Raw genomic sequence first — 11,747 nt, 5'->3', positions numbered from 1 at the left:
GTTCAGCTAACAACATTTAAAGTAGGGTATTATTCACATTAGGTATGAAAGGAATAGCATTTTAAATGAAATATAAATGTAAAATGTGAGGAAAAGTCCAGTTGTACGTTATAATTTGATTATAATTTCAGGGTCTGTGCATGGCTATACTCTTTAAGGAATGGATTGTCTGGCTTTTGTACCCATAACACTTAAAGTTCAAAGCTACCTCAGACTGCAAGAATTTGCCACCAAATATACGTGACGTGATTTTGGGTTTATCCTAAATTAATACATTTCAGACTAAAAATCTTTCACACTCCTCTTCCTTTTCCCTCAGCTGAATGCGTCAGCTCCCAGTCTGAAGAAGAAGCAGATCTGGACTCTGGAGCAGGACTCTCAGGACACCCAGGTGATCTACCTGCGCAGCCACCTGGGACGCTACCTGGCCTCCGACAAGGACGGCAAGGTCACCTGCGAGGCCGACGGGCAAAACTCAGACTGCCGCTTCCTCATCGTGGCTCAATCTAACGGCAGCTGGGCCCTGCAGTCCGAGCAGCACCTACGCTTCTTCGGAGGCTCTAGAGACTACCTGTCCTGCTTCGCCCAGGTCATCACAGACGCCGAGCTGTGGGCCGTTCACCTGGCTCTACACCCGCAGGCCAACCTGCTGTCCGTGGCCCGCAAGCGGTACGCCCACCTCTCCATGGAGGATGGGGAAATTGCCGTGGATATGAACATCCCCTGGGGTGTGGCGGCGCTCCTCACCCTGGTCTACCAGGAGGGAAAGTATTGCCTCAAGACCAGTGACAGCCGCTTCCTCAGCAATGATGGGAAGCTGGTGACGCAGAGCGGGAGGGCCACGGCGTACACACTGGAGCTGAAGTGTGGGAAGCTGGCCTTTAAAGACTGTGAGGGGAAGTATTTGTCTCCCATGGGGCCCACGGGCACCCTGAGGTCCGGACGGTGCTCCAAGCCGGGCAAAGATGAACTGTTTGACCTGGAGGAGAGCCACCCACAGGTGGTTCTGACGGCCGCCAATGGGCGATATGTCTCCATAAGACAAGGTAAGGAACACACAGACTCATCAGAGGCCTGGCTCTCATGCACTGTGAAGGAGCAGGGTACGCCAAAACTAGGAGAGCAGTTGAAGATATTTTATTATATACACAGGATGGGTAACAAAATCAATTAAGATGAGAAAAAGGTGAACTGTTTATAAAATACACAGATATACTCTATACATGGCCCTTCTGCCCAGGAGCCACTGCCTTCCTTTCCACACTGCAGGAATTTATAGCAATGCTTGCCAGTCCATAGTTGAATGCAGGAGAGAGGAGACTCTTCTCTACTTAAAGATAATGGGCTTAGGTAAAGTGGCTTCTTCCAACACCCCTTATGTTTAAGGGGAATGACACAGTCCAATTAACCAGGCACATCTACAGCCTCAGCCTTTTGCCATGAGCTGCAAGACAGTGAGAACCCTGCACAACCCACAATCCACAATCACTAAATACAACAGGCTTGCGTGTGCACAGTGTAGTTCAATAAAGTTGGTTAAAATCAGTTTCTGTATGTATGATGTTAAACAAAAACAAAAAAAGCATATCCATTAGGATGCGTGCACAATCCCCAACTGTTCCTATGCTCCCTAAAGTCTTCCACAGGGTCCCAAAGATGTGATTGAACGGCTAAAGGCTGACCTCATGTGCCACTAAGGGTGGTCACATGAGCCGATTAGCTGACACACACTGACCTACACACATACATAATGAAGCAGAGGGGCCACAAATACTACAACTACTACAGTTACTACTACTAGCCTATATACTTACATACTGTGTGCACTGATATGCCCCCAGAAAACTGAGCTCACAATTGACAGGAAGTAGCTGAATATGCATTGTTGAGTGAATGGGCCTACTCTCTCGTGATTGACTAACTGATAAGGGATGCATGGTAATTATGGGTAATGTAGTCGACACATCAACATGCATTCACATCACATTGGATAGTCAGGAAAACAAGATGAGGCTGATATGGGAGACAATCGGTCCAATCTCCGAGACCTGAGACGATTCGTTTTAGGGCTGCAGTTGATTTAGGTTTAATCCCCAGTGGGTATTAAGTATTGCATTGGACCAATAACAGATTTATTTTTGCACCCATGTTGGAAATAACAGCAGAAAACACACAGCAGAGTTCTGATGTTATCGGAGAAAGTGTTGTATTCCTGTAACGCTGGATACCCCTCGTAAAATTCAGCACTTCTAATAGAAGTTTTTGAGCCAAATAATCTATCATAAATGCTGATCTTCTGGAAAATCCCCCTTTCATTCCCTCTCAAATGTACCTCCTGGCTTTGTTGGATAATGGTGTGAACACACTAGGCTTTTGCCCCTCAGGCTTTACTGAAACAGCTGCTTGTAACCCATATACTGCAGTAATGCTCTGTTGATACTGTATTATGTATTTACCCCTCGGCCTTGTCACAGGGCCGTTGGAGTGCGTTATTTGATCAGCATGCAGGCACGACATCACACTACAATACTGATGGATTAAACCTGCTCCACGTTGGGCTGTCTTTTGTCAAAGGTCGGATTTCTTTGATCGGTGTAAAAAGTAGAAAAAATGACATTGTGGTTATCATGTGTCATGTGCTGGACCTTTGAAGGAAACAGTCATTGGACCCTGCTGAGTACTATGTCCTGTTTTACTGGCTTCCCTGTTGGTTGTGCTCTGTGTAAAATGAGTTTTGAGTCAAAATTGGTTATTTTTTCAGTACTCTGTTTTGGTTGGTGGCTTACAAAACAAAGACCACTCCCAGTTTGTTTGATTGCTGGCCATCAACAGCAGGTTTCAGGGTGATCCCACATCTAAAATCATACTTTAATAGCCTGGCTCAGTCAGTCAGTGTGCATCGCAGACAGAAATCTCACCTGTTTCGACAGCATCTTTGCTAACTAACGTATAAACAAAATCTCTTCTGTACGTAGCATTTACAAGGGGTTTGGTTTTAAGTGAAGCTAATGCAGTAGCACTTAATCTGGTTGGGTTCATAGATCGGAAACGTAACTCAAAGATTCCTGCTTTTGAGTTTGTTCCTTAATGGTTGAATGCGTCAGCTAAATGAAATGTTACTACTAGACGGGGCAGGACAGTTGTTGAAATGGTCTCTCTGGTTTGATTTGAAGCTGGATTTGGGGTGGATTAGCATATACCAACAATGCATGTCAGCATACTTGGCCATGACACCCATCCGAGGGCTGCAGATTCTTGTCTGCAGGGTCGGGTTTCTGCAGCCCCCGGTGCTGTAACTGAACCTCTACCCAGCTCATTGTTCCTGGGAAGCAGTGGGAGCTTCAGGCAGAAAGCAAAAGACTGGGAGGACTGTTAACTGATTGGTTGAAGGGGAAAATGTGGTGCAGTGTAACATGCATAAAGTATATAACGCAGCTTCTACTGTGTTCCTGTCTACTCTCTTCCTACACTTGTTCTGCACAAACAAAAGCTTTATCTCCCTCCGACACACTCGCCCACACAGAACCATCCTGCTGCGGAGAGTGGTGAGTTGAGGTGTGTTGAATTATTGATGAAGTTGGCCCCTGTTCCTGGAAGGCGGAGGGGGGGAGTCTGCTTTCAGAAACCCAAGCTGCCTCTCACCTGGGGCCAAAGCTTCTGCCCCTCCGGGTCCCGCTCTAACTCTCTAATCTAACCTGGGTTACCCACAGCACATCAGTCATGTGCTGGAGAAAAGGCAAAAATTTAGGTGAAAGGTTTAATTGTACGGTTAGAATAAAGAGGGATAAAATGAAAAATCCTACCATGCAAGTACCTCAAAACTCTTGGGTAAATATACCTTGTCTACATCTGCGTACGACATGATGAATAGGAGGGAAATGGAAAGCAGAGTAGGGGGGATACAACTCTCATAGGACTTGAGGACAATAGGACTGTGTGTGGAGACAGGTGGGCTCTTTATTCTCCCTAATGTCACCTATGTCTTTACACATATTTAGCACCATTGTTTCTGCTCCATTTAGCGCAGAGGAGTCACATTGGCTTTCTATTTTAAAGCGAGTACAAATGTGGAAAATGGGTTAGTGATAAGAGGGTCAACTGTAATGAGGTAGCTGGAAAAGTGTTAAAGAAACAGTAACGTAAAAACAGACATTTCTATCTATCCTTTTTCTCTTTACTGCCTGTGTGTGTGTGTGTGTGTGTGTGTGTGTGTGTGTGTGTGTGTGTGTGTGTGTGTGTGTGTGTGTGTGTGTGTGTGTGTGTGTGTGTGTGTCTTAGCATGTAGATCTGTCATCATGTCTCTCATCACCTCCCTGTGGTCCACTCTGTCCTGAAAGAGAAAAAGAGATGATTGTCTAACGAGAGAAAAACCTTTTATAAACACAGCTCACACACACACACACACACACACACACACACACACACACACACACACACACACACACACACACACACACACACACACACACACACACACACACACACACACACACACACACACACACACACACACACACACACACACACACACACACACACACACACACACACACACACACACACACACACAGCACAGGAACAGATAAACGTCCAGAAGAAAGAATGGACTGCAAATAAAAAAACCAAGAGAAGATGCATTTGTGGAGGATGAATGATTGGGAGAAAGAGGGAAATAAGGGACAGGGGGATAGTGGAATCAGCTTACCATTAATAATGGATGTCAGAGCTGGCTATCGCTGATGGATTAGTCAGGCCTGCTTCACTTGCAGCCTGCAGGTAGGACAACAACTGAAAGTGGAGCTGGATCTTGGGTCTGATCCAAAATGTGCCACAGCTGCTGTGTAGATGCACGGGGGAGGAAGTATTCAGATGCTTTACTTAAGTAAAAGTAGTAATACTACACTGTAAAAATGCTCTATTATAAGTCCTGCATTGAGAATGATACTCTAGTAACAGTATTTTAGTATGAAAATAATACTAATAATAAGTGATAATACATGTGATTTAACAAGCACTTTTATAGAGATAAAAATACATAAATGTTAAATAAAACATTGAGATAATAAAACAGCATTAAACACACAATAACATTCAGTCCTAAAACCCCAAAAAGGGAGGAAAATGTATTTAAGAAAAATAAAATATACAGAGATATATATTTATAATAAATGAAAGTGATTAAGAAATCAAAAACTGGAATTATGAAAGTTATTTTAGATGTCATTTAATGTGTTTAAGTAAGGATTACCCCTTTTCCCTTTGAGAAATGAAACAAAAAAGAGAATATACTCCAGTAGAGTACCTCAAAATCAGATAGTACTTTGGGTAAATGTACTTGGTTACAGTCCACCAGTGATTAGGAGTGTGCATAGCTAATCAGTGGTGAGGACAACAGCGTATTTTGCATGCTTGACCAACTTCTGTGTCAAAGATGGTCATCAACACAGCTATTGATATCCTCAGATTGCTGGTTTGGATTTCAGCGCATCTAATTTACTTTCTCTTCCTCTATCCATCTCTCCTTCCTCCATCCTCCTCTCCTTCTCATCTATCAGACCTGCGAAGTCCCAGCTGAGGCCTGTCTGAGGATCATTTCTGGGTTGAATTAGTGTGAAATGGACATATGGAGCAGGTAGACAAAGCATGACATTGAGTCGGGATGAGAGCGAATGAGAGTGATGGGCCTTCAGGCGAAGGTGCGGAGTAGAGGGGCCGAAATGTATGCTTCAAATGCACTTACGATCAATGATAATTTCTCCAGTTGTAAGACCTCATGATATCTAGTTTATCAGGTGTGAATAAGATGCGATTGAAGCGTCCCGGCAGCTCAGTAACCGTGACATCTTTGTCGCATGTCATGCCTTTTCTCGCTTTTCTAGTCTACGGGCAGTAACTTAAAGCAAAACTCTCCAAAAATAATCTTTAAACAGATGGGATTTACGCTTTCAAAAACCACACATCAAGTGGTATACAAATTTGAAGATTTATTGGGGGTTTTCAGCTAAAAAACCCTCTGTAATCAGGCGCTATATAGCGGTTCGTGAATGTGCATTTCTGTGGGATTATGCAGATGTTATTTGTATGCATGCATCCCTCAACAGCCAGGCGATAGACCATGTTTATTATTAATGATGCCCTAAGAACAGATGGCTATGAAGTAGAAAAAAACGGATTTGACCTCACTAAGGTCATGGAGACAATATCTTCGTCTTTAGTTGCCCAATCATTACCGCTACCTTGGCCCAGAACTCAACAACTAATAAATGGATTACCATGGCCTAGCAAAATCAATAGGCCACATGTTGCATGCGCTCAAAACTTTAGTTGATAATCAAATATTTGCTAATCTAATAGCGTCAGCCCAAACTTTGATTTTAGGGCCTGATGGAGCAGCCTGGGTGTGCACCGCAGCCGTGTCTTTGATATTAGAGGGTTTTTGATTACAGTAGCCCTGAAAGCAAAGATGCATAGTAGGCTACTGATGATTAGAAATAAGTGTTTGGATCAAATAAAGGCAGAACTGAAGCTCCTGATTAATGAAGCTATAGCTCACTCTTCATGAACTCTGAGTAAGATAGACATCACCCAAGTATCATCAAGGTAGCATCAGAATCTTACCTCAACTTCCTCGTCCTTGCTGCTTTACGAACGCAAATAGTTACCTTATCCAGAAGACCTCACAGCGCACTTTCCAGGAAAAGCTTGGCGTACCGCTGCAGTGTCCAAGGCTGCAGGAAATAAAGGAGGTACCATGAGTTACAAAAGCCGATGGACTCTCTAAGAGTCTTTATTTGGAGATACAGAACCACTCCAGCTGAGAATGACAGTGTTGATTCATTACTGGGAGTTTAGGTTGGAAAATGTATGTTTATAAATTGAGGTTTTAGTCCCTCGTGTTTTCGCCTTGTTTTCTCAGCAGGACTACAGGAACAAATACTTAAAGTGTAGTGTTTATGAAACTTGGTTTGAATGGTGAAGCATGAGCCAAGGAATAACCCATTAAAGTTTAGATCACGGGGCGGATACACTCATTATTTCTCTATTATGGAAACGACCTTGGCGGAGGATTGCATTCTGGGAGTGCCCTTTTTATTTTTTAAGTCATTGTTCTCAAAGAGTCTGGTTCCTGTTGGTTGAATGAAAGTCCCCTCTATTCATGAGTACCTTTAATCGTGCATAAAACCACTTTATGGTGTATAAAAATCCAGTATATCCAGTTAATGCAGTTACATTTTTTGGCGTGTTTTCCATATGTTTGATCATTCATCGCTCAGTAAGCTGGAGGGTTGAGAGGGCTCGGTAATTATCCGTACATCCCGCTAAGTGTGCACCATAAAATCCTCTGGTCTTTTCCTGTTTTTCCTTTATTCTTTTATTGAGGGGATTGAGGGATTGGACGGGTAGCACTTGAAAGCTGATTATATCAGAGCCCCGCTGTGAAGAGGGCAGATAGGCAGGGCCGAGGAGGGAGCAGGGGGGGGTGGGTCAGGGGTAAAGGGGGTGGAGTAGATGGGGGAAGGGAGGGAGGTATAAGGGTGACAGAAGAGGCAGCAGGGAGATAAGAGGGAGGGCGATGAGCACAAATGAGTGTTGTTAAAGGATTAAGAAATGTATTTGGATGCATCTAATTTGCGACTTAGCTCGGAGTAGTAATCTGCTTCTGGTTGGGACAGACAATGGTTTTCTTTTATGCCAACAGTTACAAGTAATGCTGACAGTAGGAAATATAAAGCGGCCTGCTTTAATGTCACAAAGAAGGACGACTTAAATAGAGAAAGGGTAAAATGTTCCCTTTCCTGTAGTGTGATATAAAACACTTACGCTATCGGCTAGCGCTCCTACACATTGTACATGACAGGATAAGGGGCGGGACATCTCTGAGCGGTTGACCAATCACAACAGAGCCGGCCAGTTAACCAATCAGAGCAGACTGGGCTCTGGTTTCAGACACAGGGTGAAAAGAGGCGCTGCAGCACAGGCAGTATGAGAAAAATAAAGAACATTTTGAACATTAAAACGTGAAAACATGTCCGAGTAGAGACACTAAATACAAATATGAAGCTGAAAATGAACACAATATGTCCTCTTTAATAATAAAACTGACTCCTGAACCTGGATCCCGAATTGACGATCAAAGCTCAACGGAAAGGACGTCACTGTGTTGTGTTTTTCTCGTGTTTGTCACCAATATTATTTAACATGTAAGCAACGGAAACGCCAGAATAATTGGTTCCTGAGTGGTTTAAGCGTTAGGCAATCAAAATGTGTTGTTCCTGGTTGTGGTTCTTGATATAATTAATGCGTAGGGTATAGCAAATTATTGTAAGAACATCTACTGTGTGATAGCTTGTTGCTGGAATATTTTCCTGCTGCATTTAGTGCATTAACTTGATTTACATTTATATTTTCTGTGCATGAATGCATCCTGGACCACAATCAGTGAAAATGTATTTACCCTCAGGAGAGTATTTGCCATACTCAGAGAAACAGATCAGGGGTGCAGTTTAGTTTAAGATGGCATCGCTTAAAGAATAACCTTACATCCACGGATCAAATGTGATTAGCAGCTCTCTCATGCTGGGCCAAACTCAACATAACAATGCAGCCTGATTAGCAAGCTGCTAGGTCGCCGTTTTCCTAAATTACTCGGCTTGCCACTGAGAACCCGCAGAGAGAGAAAAGGAGCTCTATGGAGGAATTTTCATGCACAAATAACACCTATTCTGAACAATCACAAGTACTTTTGTGGACACCTACGGAGGCTGCATTAAAGGGACAGTACCCAAAATCAAAAGTCTGTTGGGCAATTTAAAATCTAAAGTGTTTTGGTTTTAGTTGCTGTGATATTGGCCGTACAGATGTCTGCTTTCTCTTCAAAATAACAAAACTAGATCGCACTCAAATCGACAAACTCAACAGCAGTGTCTTTTTCCCGAAACCATGACTCGTTTACTCAAAATAATCCAAAGACTGTAGTTGTGAACCGTCTCATGTAGGAACTATTTTCTTTCTACAGAACCACACCTGCTAACTGTATCACTGCGCAGAAGAAAGTGTGCAACTACTAATGGACAAGCTTTGCTGTGCTTTATCACAACAGCAATTGCAAATATAGGAACAATATAGATATGTATTAAAATGGAAAGTAAACATTAATAACAAATTGTGAGCAGTTAGAAATGGGTTGATTCCTCCAGACTTTTAAAGTTAAATGCTGATCAATGTCGGCCCATTCTTCCTGTACCCCTCTCAGGAGTAAGCCTTGCAGCCAACCAGGAAGACGAGACGGACATGGAGACGTTTCAGATGGAGATCGACAAGGAGACCAAGAAGTGCACGTTCCGCACCAGCCAAGGGAACTACTGGGATCTGGTGGCCCACGGAGGCATCCAGAGCTCAGCCACTGAAGTGTGAGTGCATGTGTTGATTCAGAACACAAACACACCCCTAACCCCTAACCCTAACCCGAACCTATTTCGGGTTTTTTATCTCCACTTTTTCGAAACAGCATATCACGTCCAAAAAATGCTCAGAAAAGACTGCGAATTCTGCGTAGGCTTAGGGAACGGCGGATTCTGTCCTATTAAGTCATAATACCCACAAAAAGGAGAAAATTGAAATGCTAATCCTAACCCTGCATTCAAATGTCCTCATGTGATGTGCAGGTCAGCTAAAAGCATGTTCTCAGTGGAGTGGCTCGGCCAGAAGGTGGCACTAAAGGCTAACAATGGGAAATACATCTGCACCAAGAAGAACGGCCAGCTGCTGGCTGTCAGTGACTCCGTAGGTGAGATGCATTATTTAAACAATAAAGCTCTTCAGTAATGTAGCTCCTCTCTCCGGCTGCTCTAATGTGTCTTCATGGGTTTCCTCTCATCTTCTGACAGGTGAGGACGAACAGCTGACGTTGAAACTGATCAACAGGCCGATGCTCATCCTGAGAGGAGAGAACGGCTTCATCTGTCATCACAAGAACTCCAACCTGCTGGACGGCAGCAGATCCGTCTACGACATCTTCAGCCTGCAGTTCAGCAACGGGGCGTACCACATCAAAGGTCAGGGTGCACACACTCACACATGATGATATAAAGGAATACTCACCTACAAAATGACCATTTCAATAACCCACCCTTTGTTAACTGGAACTTTTGATGAATTAGACTGTATATTAAGAGCTTCACCCATATTTTTAAGCATATTTAATGTTATATATGGTAGTGAAATGTGCATATTCTTAACATATTTTATGTTATTTTAAAACTGTTACAAAATCCAAATTTCCCCCTGAAGTAAATAAAGTGTCTCTCAAAGATTCAAATGCTTAAAAGCTATAGCCTAGTTTTGGCAATAAAATCTTACATCCAAGACTCCTACAAACCAGGAAGCAGTAAAGGAAGAAGTAGAAGTGAAGGAAATGTGTGTAAGACAATGGTGCAAGTGTGCAAAATGTGCAAGTAAATGGAGGAATAAGTGAACTATGTACATGTAAATAGATTAAGATGAAGACAGACTGATTAACTGGCTCTTGTGTTCATCCTGCAGGAGTGGACGGCCGGTTCTGGTACGTGAACAGCGCCGGGCTGGTGTGTTCAGACGGGGAGGTTCCTGAGGATTTCTCCCTGGAGCTTCTGGAGCACGGCCGCCTCGCCATCCGGGGAAAGAACGGAAGATACCTGCGAGGAGACCAGGGAGGGACGCTGAAGGGAGACGGACTCAGCCTGAGCAGCTCGGCCCTGTGGGAGTATTAAAACATTAAAACAATCCAGCATCAGTCCAAGATCGAGAGCCAGCATCTTAAGTGAAGATCTGTGACACTTTAAGGTGGAAGACATTTACTCACCAGAGACGAGGTGCAACTTGTACTGATTTCATCGCACTTTTTCCAGCTTCATGTCAAAATTGGTCTCACAGGACAGGAGATAGAAGAACCAGGGAAAGTCCTGAAGAATTGAGTAATGCTTCGCATGAAATGGCAGCATGAGTGTGAATGAACTTTAGAGTTTTTGTGTTGTACCTTAAGGTTTTTTTCAATAAACATTTGATGCAAGATCTATTTATTGTCCAATCTAACATCTACACCTTTAGAAATACAAGCATCCTTTCAATAAAGACTTTCTGAAAGTCCTCCAACCCCTTAAGTCGTCCACCAAAACCTTCTTTCTCCTTCCAGCATTTCTCTCCCTCTTCTTACAGGTGTTGTATTATTGACTGCGCAGTGGTAAAACTACGGTGGCTGACAGGGTCAAACGCGCTAAAAAGTGACGCACGCGGCGTTTTTTGACATTTGCCTCGTTTTTGAAACTGCAGCAAGAGTTTTCCTAATGTAAATGTATAAAACAGATATGCAAGACACCATCGAGCCTAAGAACTAAAAGAAATGTGTAATATGAGACGGACAAACTAACCATTACAGTCGTTAGCCTGTCTGAAGCTGCAATCTACATTTCCCCTTGTTTTATGTACATAACCATAAAAAACACACCTGTGTGGTTGGTTAGGTTTCGTATTAGTGACATTGCTTATCAGGAGTGTAGGAATCAAGTAAGCTTTACAGCTGAGATCGAGCGTGTTAAAAACAATGGTGTTTATAATTTGAACACTATTTGTGTAAACTATTGGTATCGGTTTCACTTTAAAAGGTATAGGAATTGTCATTAATTGGGCTATTCCCAGCCATACTAGTTGCCTTACATTAAGACAATACTCTTGCATGTTTTTGGCCCATGTCAGAGTAAGGGTCACCATAG

The 11,747-nt window shown here is 43.1% G+C and overlaps 1 protein-coding gene across 1 annotated transcript in view; it reads left to right on the top strand.

Moving 5' to 3' along the window:
* Positions 1 to 10,900, top strand: part of fscn2b (fascin actin-bundling protein 2b, retinal) — a 12,087-nt gene extending 1,187 nt beyond the window's left edge. Inside the window, exons 3-7 of the mRNA XM_063893474.1 lie at positions 320 to 1,046; positions 9,254 to 9,410; positions 9,666 to 9,787; positions 9,888 to 10,055; positions 10,543 to 10,900. Coding sequence (XP_063749544.1) covers positions 320 to 1,046; positions 9,254 to 9,410; positions 9,666 to 9,787; positions 9,888 to 10,055; positions 10,543 to 10,748 — 1,380 coding nt within the window. The 3' untranslated portion in view covers positions 10,749 to 10,900. The remainder of the gene's footprint in view (positions 1 to 319; positions 1,047 to 9,253; positions 9,411 to 9,665; positions 9,788 to 9,887; positions 10,056 to 10,542) is intronic.
* Positions 10,901 to 11,747: the final 847 nt, after the last annotated feature.

Source organism: Eleginops maclovinus, chromosome 10, assembly GCF_036324505.1.
Source record: "Eleginops maclovinus isolate JMC-PN-2008 ecotype Puerto Natales chromosome 10, JC_Emac_rtc_rv5, whole genome shotgun sequence".
NCBI classification, from domain to species: domain Eukaryota; kingdom Metazoa; phylum Chordata; class Actinopteri; order Perciformes; family Eleginopidae; genus Eleginops; species Eleginops maclovinus.
This window is presented reverse-complemented; position numbering and strand designations above follow the sequence as displayed.